Genomic DNA, 13,148 nt, shown 5'->3' with positions numbered 1-13,148 from the left:
ACTATGCCCACAACCCCCACATCTCACCTAGTTAGAAAATGCCATATGGAAGAAATCAAGTCGATCTGATAAAAAACAACGGCGTAAGATTTTTTTATTTCATTCTCTTGTATTGGAGCTATCCGATATCGTCGGCCGATCCGGCCCGATCCGACTTATATACTGCGTGCAATAGCTACACAACTTTTGGGAAAGTTTCAGCAAGATAGCTTTAAAACTGAGAGACTAGTTTACATAGAAACAGACAGACGGACAGACGGACCGACGGACAGACGTACATACATATTTCGATTCAGATGGTGATGCTGATCAAGAATATATATACTTTATGTAGTCTAAGGTGTCTCCTTCACTGCGTTGCAAACTTCTGACTGAAATTATAATACCCTTTTGCTCTGCAAGGGTATAAAAATGGAAATGTTGTGTTAAGTGCCGATAAGAAAAATTACTTATTCTTATTAGAAACCAACAAAAATGTATGTTTTGCGGCAGAAGCGAAAGGCTCAAAAATAATAAAGTGGTATCACAGGTTTGGACATTTAAATTTTGGAAGCCTAAACAAAATGAGTAAAAATAACATGGTGTGTGGCAAATCAGTGCGACATGCGAGATCATGTATGCGAAACGTGTGCTAAATGTAAAATAAATGTAAAGCCGTTTCCGAAAGATGCAGAAAATCGAGCGTACAATATTTTGCAACGTGTTCATACAGATATTTGTGGACCGATGAGCAAAAGATCAAACGGTGGATCTCGGTATTTCGTGACATTTATAGACGATAAATCGCGTTATATGCATATTTGCTTCCTGAAGACGCGTGATGAAGTTTTCGACAAATTCACGGAGTTTAAAGCCCTGGTGGAGAAACAAACCGGAGAGAAGCTTAAAATCCTGCGCAGTGATAACGGACGAGAATACTTAAGTGGTGAGTTTACACAGTTCCTGGTAAGCAATGGAATAAAAAGAGAGCTTACTGTACCGTATACACCTCAACAAAACGGTGTGGCGGAAAGAGCCAACAGGACACTGGTTGAGATGGCTCGGAGCATGTTGCAGTATGCTAATTTGGACGAAGAATTTTGGGCGGAAGCTGTAGCTGCAGCAGCATACTTACGGAACAGATCGGAGTCATCATCACTGATGAACATGACGCCGTTTGAAGCTTGGTTCGGACGGAAACCGAGTGTATCTCATCTCAAGACATTCGGAGTTAAAGCGATTGGCTTGAACAAGAAACATTTTCGTAAATTCCAACCAAAAGGAATTGAGTATGTTTTTGTAGGATACTCAAATACGGCTGCTGCTTACCGTTTGTATAAAATGAAATTTATTTCGCTCCACAAATTGAAGCAGCTTATGACGAAAATGAGTCCGATACATATTTCAGCAACGAAGGCAAAGAAGAAGAACTACCAGAAGCGGAAGTGTTTCCAGATGACAATGTGCTAGCAGGAACCGAGGTGTTTCCTGATGATGACGTGCTGCCAGAAGCTGAAGTGTTGCTGAGCGAAAGGCGGGGTCCTGGAAGACCAAAACTTGTTCGTACTGGCCTGGCGTGGGAGACCTAGGAAGGAGTACCAAACTGTCAATGTCATAACCAAAAGTGATGTTGAGGTTCCAGCAAGCTAAAACGATGCATTAAGCTCCAAATATGCAGAGAACTGGAAGAAGGCTATGCAACAGGAAATTAGTAGTTTGCAAGAAAGGAAAACTTGGACACTCGTCGAGCTACCTGAGGGAGAGAAGGCCATTGGATGCAAATGGGTCTACGCGGTCAAGCGAGATAAATATGGCAATGTGGAACGTCTGAAGTCACGGCTTGTCGCAAAGGGCTGTGGACAAAAGTATGGCATCAACTACTCTGAGACGTTTTCGGCGGTGGCCAGATATTCATCAATAAGGCTAATTATTGCTGTAGCGGTCGAACGTGGTATGTATATGCACCAGCTTGATGTTTCTTCTGTTTACCTCAACAGTGAACTCCATGACGTGGTATATATGAGGTAACCTGAGGGATTCACTGACGAAGAGCATCCAGAAAAGGTTCTTAGGCTGCACAAATCGCTTTACGGTCTAAAATAAAGTGGCCGATAGCGATGTCTAAACGATGTCATCCTGAAGTTAGGGTTCTCAGTAAGTCCGAGTGAACCCTGCATTTACAAACGGGGTCAGGGTGACCAAATGAGCTTCATCATAGTCTACGTAGATGACATCATAGTGGCGAGCGATAGATCAAGTACCTTATATCAGAGAGGTACGATGATGTAGATGCCGGTATCCTGAAACATTTCCTGGGAATGGAAATTGATCGCGATGGCGAAGTTGGCAGCGTTCGACTGGGCCATAAGCAGTACATAGAGGCTCTATTGGAAGATTACGGGATGCAAAACTGTAAGGCATCCAACCTTCCTCCCGAAGCTGGCTATCAGGCTCAATGCAGCAAGAAGGAGTGCCCGAGAGAAAATCAGGTTGAATACCAGTCCCTGATAGGCTCACTTATGTATTTGGCTATAACAACAAGGCCAGATATACTCCATTCTGTGGCAAAGCTTGCCCAACGGAACTCGGATCCACATCAGGAGCACATGGTGTGTGCCAAGCGAATCCTGAGGTACTTGCAGGGTACTAAGACATTCCAGCTAAACTATCAGCGAACTGGACAGGCTGTCTATTGTTACGTGGACGCCGACTGGGCTGGAGACGACAGCGACAGGAAATCATTCACTGGCTGGACATTTTTGGTAGCAGGAGCGGCGATCAACTGGGAGTCTAAAAAGCAACCCGTGGTAGCTCTCAGTACAACAGAAGCCGAGTATATAGCGCTATCTTCAGCTGCAAGGGAAGCAGTGTATATTCGTAAGCTTTGGAGTGAGATAGGTCTTGGTGAAGTCCCACCGATTATATTACATAGCGATAATCAAAGCGCGCAGTGCCTAGTAAAAAATCCTGTATATCATGCGCGCAGCAAACATATAGATATTAGATATCATCATGTAAGAGATATATTTAAGGAAAAGATTATAGATTTGAAGTATGTATCAACAGAAAACATGATGGCAGATGTGTTAACGAAGAATTTAAGTAAGCTTAAGCACATGAAATGTATTAATATGATGGGTTTGCTGTAAATAATTATCTTGTAAATGACAGCGTTGAGAAGGAGTGTTAGAAATATAGAATAGTAGGGCAACGCCGTTTGTCAGCTGATTGCGATTGTTGTCTGCGAGAAACTGTAGATCGATAAGTTCTAAGTTTGATTCTCTTAATAATTTTAAAACGAGTGGAGGTGTTTCTTTTATGTATTCCAAGAACTCTAAAACAAAGCACTCACATTTCCAATACTAAATTATCTGGGTTGAGGTCGTTGAGAAGGTTTATTGGGTTTGTGTTTTTGAAAATGGATAGTTTAGTGGGTAGAAGTGATGGGCATGGGTTAAGTAGGTGGGGTATGGTATTGTCGTCTTGGCAGAAGGGACAAAGCGAAGTTTGATTTTGATTAAGGTAGTGTTCATGTGTAAGTTTTGTGTGGCCTAGCCTAAGGCATATTATTTTTATTTGATGGAGTCTCTTCGATTTGGGATAGAACGATCTGAAGTAGTTGTCGATTTTTGAAAAGTATTTGTTCATAGTTTTGTACCATTGATTGCAGTGTTCTATATTTTGTCTATTTCTTGATAGGAATTCTTGTTTTAGATGTCTGTTTGGGGTGTAGATAAGGGGCATATTGCTAGTGGATTTTGCAGTATGGTCGGCTAGCTCGTTGCCTGCTAAGCCTACATGACCAGGGATCCAAAATAATTTGATTTTTGGAGCTAGTTTTGTAATAAATGATCTGATTTTGTTGGAATTAAAGTTATTGTTGTTGGAGTTTGTTATGGTGTCAATTGCTGAGAGAGAGTCAGAGCAGATCATAAACTTTCCCCTTGTGTTTTTGACCTGGTCGATCGCTGTTGGATGGCTATTATTTCAGCGGAAGTACTGATGAGTATGGGGTAGTATACCATATTTAATAACAACAGTTTCTGTTGCGACTGCGTAAGAAATAGTGAAGTTAATTTAAATATGAATTTGTGTACTTTATGGTTGTTTTTGCTGCGTTCGAATAGTTTCCTGTATATCTGGTGCTGTGTTTTATTTCTTGTGTGCTCTAAATGTTGTATCTATGAGGTTGGGGAGATCCCACGGTGAATTGTATTTGTGTAGCTTTATAGGTTCGAGCGAGGTGTGTTCAAAAAGTATCGCAAATTTTGTGTTTCTCAAAAATTATTTATTTATTCATGTCCCCTTCAAAGTAATACCCATGAGATATTATGCACTTGTGCCAACGGTTTTTCCAATCTTCGAAGCACTTCAAAAAATCATTTCTTTTATCTTGTTCAGCTCTTCCTTCGATGCCGTCTTTATCTCGTCATTCGTAGTGTAACGTCGTCCTTTCATGGGCCTCTTCAGTTTAGGAAACAAGAAAAAGTCACAGGGGGCCAGATCTGGGGAATACGGTGGCTGCGGCATCATTAGTGTGTTGTTTTTGGCCAAAAATTCGCGCACAAGCAATGATGTGTGAGCAGGGGCGTTATCGTGGTGCAAAAGCCAATTTTTGTTCTTCCACAAATCATGGCGTTTCTGGCGGATTGCTTCGCGCAAATTGCGCATAACTTGCAGGTAATATTCCTTATTGACAGCAGCTTCCATTGAGATGATTGAGCTTTGGTTTCCACGTCGTAACCATAAACCCACGATTCGTCACCAGTTATGACCCTCTGGAGCAAATTTGGGTCGTCGCGGACAGAGTTTAACATCTCATTAGCAATGTTCATGCGATGCTGTTATTGTTATTGAGCAACTTTGGTACGAATTTCGCGGCGACCCGTCTCATGCCCAAATCATTGATAAAAATTGAATGCCACGAGCCAATCGATATGTTAAGGTCCTCAGAAACTTTTCTAACGGTGATCAATCGTCGCCAATACCATTTTCTCCACTTCATTAATTTTTTGTCTGTTGTTGAAGTGCTCGGGCGTCCGGCACGCTCTTCGTCGTTCACATCTTCTCGTCCTTCTGAGAATATTTTGTACCACCGATAAACGTAGCTTCGGTCCAAGTTAGCTTCTCCGTATGCCACAGTCAACATTCGGAATGCATCCACGCACTTAATTTCGTTTTTCACACAAAATATGATACAGGTTCTTTGATCCATTTTTTTGAATAGGTAAAAATCGAAGACGATCTAAAACACGTGCAAGCAAAGCAGCTGTCAACAATTAAGTGAACATTCAAAATGGCCGAGCTTGTCGGCATAAGTGAGAGACAAGATTACCAACATAACGCCACAAAAAAAATCGAAATTCGATACGAGCTAACCCTCGAAAATTCAAAATTCGCGGTACTTTTTGAACAGCAGCAAAGCAGCAAATTCTCCAAGTTTCAACTTTCTAGCTTTAAAATTACGGTTGTGGCCAAAATAAATGGTCACAAGTTGAGATCGCTATTTTGAGACGCTTAAATTCATTTATACACATGTTGGTGACGTTGAGTGTGTGCTTGAAATCCGCTAAACATTCCTGTACGATAACAGGAAAGACGTATAGGGCATTCATTTGGTGCACGAATAATAACCTTAGGTTATTAATCCTTTTAACGATGAGATTCCAGGCCACTGTATAGTTTTATTTCGTCATATCCATTTGCTGGACATCCTAATCCCGATCACCTGGCAAAGCTTGCTTCAGAAAATGAATATTTTGGATACTAGAATTGCCGCATTCTCGTTTATAAGTTGTGAAAATCCATCAAAAATGCTGGCCAATCTGTATGTGTGCCAGAAAAAGTCGTGACACTTTGATACTGTTGTAGAAACCACCGTAGAATTATGGCTCGGAGGTCTTACTGCTGTATCATTATTTGTTGTTGTTAGCAGGGCATTGTAGGCATCCAAAACCATCCAAAAAATAGTGGTATAAGTTGGTTAAATTTATATTCAGTTATATTTTAAAAATTCGCATGCGTACGCGGACATTTGAAAACTATAATCAATTGGTGATTTTTATTAAATTGTCTAGAATGTTCTTCCAATTCATCCCGACATAGTTTAAAACAAGCTTTGGTTTTCCGAGGTGCACTATCTTTTTTAAAATTCGTATGTAGCTGTGTTAATCGAATATCGAATATCGACTTAAAGAGATCTTCGTAACCCGCTCTCTCCAATGAGGTTTCTAATTCACTATCATTCTCTTTTTTCTCCATTTGACTCAAAATAATTGCACTCAATCTATGACCAACATACGAAACATGCAAATAACAAAACACTTACCCTTTCTCCGCGAGCACACACTGTAGCAATCGTTAGCGTTTAACGTTGTTGTTGTCGTCGTCAGCCAGGCAGCGTAAATCGACAAAGGCAAAAGCAAAAGCAAAGTCTTTGCCGCTGCGCTTCCAGCGGTTCAGCGAAGTGACGTATGTGTAAGTGGCTGTAGCCGTTTGCCGACGGCCGATCATCTATGTAGAGAGAGAGAGAGAGACAGAGAGAGAGAGAGAGAGAGAGAGAGAGAGAGAGAGAGAGAGAGAGAGAGAGAGAGAGAGAGAGAGAGAGAGAGAGATAGAGAGAGAGACGCCTATATTTAGCTTGTCACTGCAGCTGCGCTTCCAGCGGTCCAGCGAAGTGACGTATATATGCGTGTATGTAGCCGTTTGCTACTACGCCGATCATACAGCGAAGCAAAATGCAAAATGTGACGCCGATAATCTAGTAACGTTGTCTATGAACCAAATATGTATGATATATGTCTGACTATTTTTGGGTGATTTTTATAAATTTATTCAACACACACAAGAACGAATTTTGCCAATTTATGGGCCGCTAAATGATGATTAAATGTTGAAAATAATTGTTGTGCTAATAAGCTTTTTTATTACCTATTTAAATAAAAGCACGAAAATTAAAAGGCAGCGAATTTATTTAGCAGAAGCGATTCACAAAATGGCTCACGAGATCGAAAGGAAGAGTTAGAATTGAATTAAGACGCGGATCAGCCGATTGCTGACCCAAAGTATAAACCAACAAGCAACGAATAAGAGCGAATAGAAAGATAAAGAGAGAGAGACAGCGATGGTAATTATGCAGATAAGCTAAGAGCTAGCATTAAGAGATCCTAAATAAGCAGATAAGCGGCTGGATGACCCGGCATACTCCCCCTTTGGAAGCCTGGCTTTCAACAGCATCCTTAAGGGGCAGCAGACAGAGCTTATTAACTGCTCGTTTTGTCACTCTAGATGTTGTCTTGAGGACAGCAACTCGAGCAACTCCATCTCCACCACACAGAAGCTCAACGACTCTCGCTAGGGGCCACTTCATCGGAGGCAAGTTCTCATCCTTGACCAGCACCACGTCACCGAGAACTAGGCCAGGCTTCGGGGTACGCCATTTGGAGCGCTGCTGCAGTAGCGTCAGATATTCTTCCTTCCATCGGGTCCAGAAGACTTGCTGCAAATAGGCCACACGTTGCCATCCATCCAACCGATTGAAGTTAAGGGCGGTCACATCCGGCTCGATGAATGAGGATGGTGGGTCACCATTCAGAAAGTGGGCTGGCGTTAGCACCTTCAGATCAGCGGGATTTTCTGAAATTGAGACTAAAGGCCGAGAGTTAACTACTGCCGAAATATGGCACAGAAGAGTCCGCAGCTCGTCGAAGGTCAACACTGAAGGCCCAATAGCGTGGTAGAAATGGTACTTCGCCGTCTTCACCGCAGCTTCCCAGAGACCGCCAAAATGTGGCGATCTGGGAGGAATAAAGCACCAATCAATGAGCTCCGCTAGGCAAAAATCCAACGTCGCTTTCTGATGCTCGTCGCTGAGGAACAGGCGTCTCAACTCAAGCAGCTCATTGCGTGCACCCACAAAGTTCGTTGCATTGTCCGACCAAATCTGCCCCGGTCTCCTTCTGGTGCATATAAATCTCTTGAGGCCATGCAGAAATGATACCGTTGAGAGATCCCTGATCAACTCCAAGTGAATGGCCTTTGTTGCGAAGCAGATAAAGACGCAAACGTAGCATTTTACTGGGGCCTTGTTTCGCACTTCCGGCTTGTAAAAGAATGGTCCACAAAAGTCAATACCAGTGACTTCAAATGCATGAGATCCATCCAATCGCTCCTTTGGGAGATCCGCCATTACATGCTCCACTAATCGAGGCTTCGAAAGTGAGTAATGATGGCGGCAGTGACAGGATGGCTCCGTGGCAATATGATTGGATGACGGGCATTGAAATCCAGCGACGAGTTCCTTAGTCGGCCATCCACTCTAAGAAGCCCAAACTGATCAATAAAGGGAGATAGAGATGCAAGCGAACTAGATTGGGCTACCACTCCTTTAGACTGCAAGGATTTAATGTCTTCCCATAAATGAGAACGCTGAACCAGACGAAGCAATAATTGAGTACCGCTTTGGATATCCGAAACCTTAAGATCCGGCTGCCGAATGCGATTGATAAATTTGCAGACGTATCCGAAAACCCTTTGAAGCGAAGCGAAGGAGTTTGCAAATTTGGAACAGGCTATGATGTCTACGTATGGCGATTTAATTAACAGGACCTTTCGACGAAGCTCAAGTGTTGACTTCTCAGCAAGGATTGGGGGAGGCCAGTCAATCTTGGGTCTGCAAAGAAATATCGGCCCGTTAAACCATATAGGGGACTCGCTCAGCTCAGTGGGAAGGACACCTCGGGAGAGAATGTCAGCCGGATTCAAACAAGTTGGAACGTAACGCCACTCCATCAAATCGGTTCGCTCTTGGATGGCAGAAACTCGGTTTGCCACAAACATGTTGAATCTGGCGGGCTCGTCTCGGATCCAGGACAGCGCAACCGCAGAGTCACTCCAACAATAATACTGTCCCTGTAATATGTTGGTGCCAGCTACTTCTGAGATGAGCTTAGACAAGAGATCGGCTCCACAAAGCTCCAGCTTGGACACGGTGAGTGTCTTCAAGGGAGCGACCCTTGACTTTGAACAAAGCAACCGTGACTTTCCACTGCACACGATGTAGACACAGGCGCCGTATGCTTCCATGCTGGCATCACAAAATCCATGGACCTGAATCTCTGAGTTTGGAGACAGCACTAGCCGAGGGAAACACAAACGCTTGATTTGCACAAAACTCCTGCATATCGAACTCCATTCCGTATTCTGAGCTTCAGGAAGGCTTTCATCCCAGGATAACCTTTCCTTGCACAATTGCTGAAGGAAAATTTTCGTTTTTGCTATCACCGGCCCAACCAATCCAAGAGGATCATAAAATCGTGCAATGGCAGACAAGACAGAACGCCTACAGGGACTTGAGGTTAACTGCAAGAAAAAGAGAACAATAGCTGATCAGAAGCAGGAGTTTTGGTAAAGTCAGTGCCGTCATCAAACTTCAAGTATGACTCCTTATCTTCGTCAGGCACTTCACACAAAGCCGCTAGCACGTTTGAGCACCACTTTCTAAGTTTAAAGCCTCCTCTGGACAGAATTTTAGAGGTCTGATCTACAATGATGATAGCCTCGTCCACGGTCTGGGCTCCAGATATCAGATCATCTACGTAAATCTGAATGACCTCAGCCCCAAGCGGAAACGAAGAATGCTCGACTCTTGACGATCGAATTAAATCGAATGAAAATTTGGCAAATGGTATGTTGAACTACGGGGCCTGCCATGAGCAAATCATTAAGAGAGTAGCCTGATGAAGTAGCGGCAGATCCGTCAAAAACTATCCTCCTTTGTGACGCAATGATGAGGAAAAAAGAAGCGACAAGAAGCGAGGTCTGCGCCAGCAACTGTTGACATGTGCCCCAAGTCAAAGCATTCTTTTATAAAAAAGTCTTTTATAAAAGCCGCATATTGGGCCTTCAAGGCTGGCCGACGATCTAGCTTCCTCTCTAGGGACAGGAATCTACGATAAGCTTGCTGGTAGGACTCACCCAATAATTCCAGGTTGAGCTTGGCAGGCAAACGAACAGAATAGTCTCCAGCAGACGAACGAATGAAATGCTTTTTAAAGTGTGCCTCACAGTCCAGTTCTTCCTTAGTAGCATGTGCAATTGGCTCCACGCAGCTTTCCACCTCCCAAAATCGACGAAGAAGATCATCAAGTCGATCTAAGCTATTATCCTTACTAACGATAGGTAAAGGAATGGTCGAGATTAACGATGAGCCATTGGAGACGCCATATCCTCCGGAAACAACCCATCCCAGGCGAGTTTTTTGTATAAGCGGTAAGCCAGGTGGGAGCTTAATTTGCCCAACGCACAACAGCTCGTAAAACAAACTGGCTCCAATCAAAAGATCCACACGCTAAGGGACATAAAACGTAGGGTCAGCTAATTGTATGTTCTGCGGTATTTTCCAGCTGCCGATGTCCACATTGAAACTAGGCTGTCGCTCAGTTATATTGGGAGCAATAACTGCGGTTATGTTCACCGTGTACTCAGACGTTCGGGACTGCATCGTAATGTTAACTGAGTGACCATTTGTAACAAAGCTGGAGTCACCTATTCCAGTAACAGAAGTTAAAGTCTTTATCTTCTTTGTTTGAAGCTGATCTGCGAAGCGAGATGTTATTAGATGCAGCTGAGAGCCGGAGTCAAGAAGGGCTCGACATGGAACGAAAACTCCAGTTCGATTTTTTATGAGAACGGTGGCAGTGGCAAGGAGTACATTGTCAGTACTGAAATCCTGAGCAATAAGAGCAGTGGATGAGGAAGGCACGGCAGATGGTTCAACGACAGTATTGGGTGCGACAGCGGCAAGAGCTTCTGGAAGCTGTGGTCCTGCCTGAGGAGAAGCTGAGGATAAATTTCCCAAGTGAAGGAGGGTGTGGTGTTTAGCTCCGCATGCACGACAATTCCTGGAATTGCACAGCTTCAACTGATGCCCTAACTCAAGACAGTTTATGCAAAGAGCGAGTCTCTTTACTTCTTGAAGCCGATTAGCATGGGGCAGGGCTTTAAAATCATGGCAGTAGTGAATAGAGTGACCAGAAGCATTACAGTACGAACAAATCCATGGGTTAATATTCGTGGCAACAAAAGCGGATCTACGGGAATTAGACGTTCTATTATTTCCCACCTGATTGCCAGACGCATAGCTTGCCATGGCGACCTGCATCGCTGCTCCAAAAATTATGCCATGGATTCCCACGTCGGAATTAGATTGACGAATGCTGGATCCTCTAACCGCTCTTCCCATTTGGCCTGGCTCGCAGGATCTAGCTTTTGCAGCAGTATTTGGACGATGATGCATCCTGCGAATTGTTCAGTCGTGCCCAATCCCTTTAGAGCACGAATATGAGCGTTGAATTTATCTGACAGATCACGTAGCATCGAGACGGAACCACTCTGCACTGCCTTAAGCCCCAGGATCTCAGTAATGTGTGCCTGAAAAACCAAACGAGGATTATCAGATCGGTTTTTCAATAAGTCCACAGTAACAGAATAATTGCCATCCGAAATTTCCAGCGAGCGGATGGTTTCCAACACAGAATCCGTCATGCATGAACGTAGATGCTGCAGCAACATAGAATGTTGGTCAGGTCAGGATGACTGTCTATGATGGATGTAAACATGGAATAAAAATCTGCCCAATTCGCATAACCTCCCGCGAATTTCGGAAGTTCAAGAGCGGGAAGTGGAATCGCTCGGCGAGTTTGTCGCTGCTGATGGCCGGAAAGACCGGGCGCATTACCATCAGCAAAGGTTGAATGCTGAAGTAATGCCAAGGAGCGCTTCGTGATCTCCGATCGAACCGTTGTCTTCAGAATTACGACGACATCATCAAATTTCTCCTCCAAGTCATTTCCAATTTCCTCAAAATCCAATTCTTCGAGCTCGTTGAGAACCCTGCCGTTTGAAGTTCCTCGATAAGTTCCAACCTCACATGAAGGCCAGAATCGTCAAAAGAATTCAAAGCCGAACTTAAAAGAGATTCCATTAACCGCTCCACTCTATTAAACATTGAAGTTGCCTTGCGCTTCAGAAAAGTCACCCTGTTTGAATTGCCATTGTCGGTGACGCTTACCGAGTTTTCTAGAGACATATTAAGCAGCAACAACAACAACAATAAATGCAGCAGTTTCGGCGGGCAAATTCGGCTTCAGCGGGAAGATGAAAAAAGGGGAATAGCGAAAAGTGATCCGATACTGGTCTATATATCGCCTTATGTACGAGTTTTTGTAAGAATTTGTTTATTTGCACTAATCAATTAATATATGTACATATGTATATAAATTTATATTGTTTATGTCAGGCAAACGCACAATTCAGCTGCAACTCGGCGGGCAAAATTCGGCTTCAGCGGGAAGATGAGCGCAAAGGGAAATAACGAAAATCGGTCCGCTACTGGTCTATATACCGCCTTATGTACAAGTTTGTGTAACAATTGTGATATTTTTGCACAAATCAATTTATATATATGTCGGAGGGTCGTTTGTCTTTTCCATCACTTTAACTTAAATCCTCAGCAGCAAGTTCCGTTCGATTGCCAGGCGCATTCTGAACTGACTCCCAAGAGTCTACTTTCCAAATTTATACTTTCTACTCAATTCTTATACATTGTTAGCCATCTCTTTCTAACATGTATGTCAGCGCTTAACGAACACACCTCACTTGGCAGCAGTCTAAATCTGTCCTGCTCTGCCATGCTTCCACACAAGGGATTTCTAACTTCCTTTTTTAATTGTCCCTGCTTCACATTAAAGAAGGCCCCGCTTCACCTGTTCTGACCAAGAGAACAAAGTAGGCCCCGTTTCATACGATCCGACACGGCCTTCCTGACGACTCACACGTCCTCGTGTGTTACCTTAAAATCACAGTATTCTCAAATTTCAGTTCTCATTACATTTCATTATCAACAAACATTTCATTACATTTTCTACACATAAGTTTTGAGGCATTTAGACAAAATAAACAAATTGATTTCTTAATAACATTTCACAAATAACATTTTCATTTTAATCATAATTTACAATTCAGACTTGACTAATTGCATAGCTTTATCAACTGGTGTATATCCTTTAACACCCACATACTGACCCCCGCCATAACAAGTCCTTCTGTTATGGTGCGGTCATCACTAACACCCGCCATAAGAATTCCTTCTGTTATGGTGCGGTTATCAC

At 43.2% G+C, this 13,148-nt stretch overlaps 1 protein-coding gene across 1 annotated transcript; it reads right to left on the bottom strand.

Moving 5' to 3' along the window:
- Positions 1–5,548: 5,548 nt before the first annotated feature.
- Positions 5,549–8,167, bottom strand: LOC122319969. Its single transcript, XM_043207869.1, has 2 exons — positions 7,512–8,167; positions 5,549–5,558 (listed from the first exon to the last, which is right to left on the bottom strand). Exons 1-2 carry the CDS (start codon positions 8,165–8,167, stop codon positions 5,549–5,551), a joined length of 666 nt encoding a protein of 221 aa, XP_043063804.1.
- Between the last annotated feature and the right edge of the window lie 4,981 nt (positions 8,168–13,148).

Source organism: Drosophila ficusphila, unplaced genomic scaffold (genome assembly GCF_018152265.1).
Source record: "Drosophila ficusphila isolate 14025-0441.05 unplaced genomic scaffold, ASM1815226v1 contig_348, whole genome shotgun sequence".
Taxonomy (NCBI): Eukaryota; Metazoa; Arthropoda; class Insecta; order Diptera; family Drosophilidae; genus Drosophila; species Drosophila ficusphila.
This window is presented reverse-complemented; position numbering and strand designations above follow the sequence as displayed.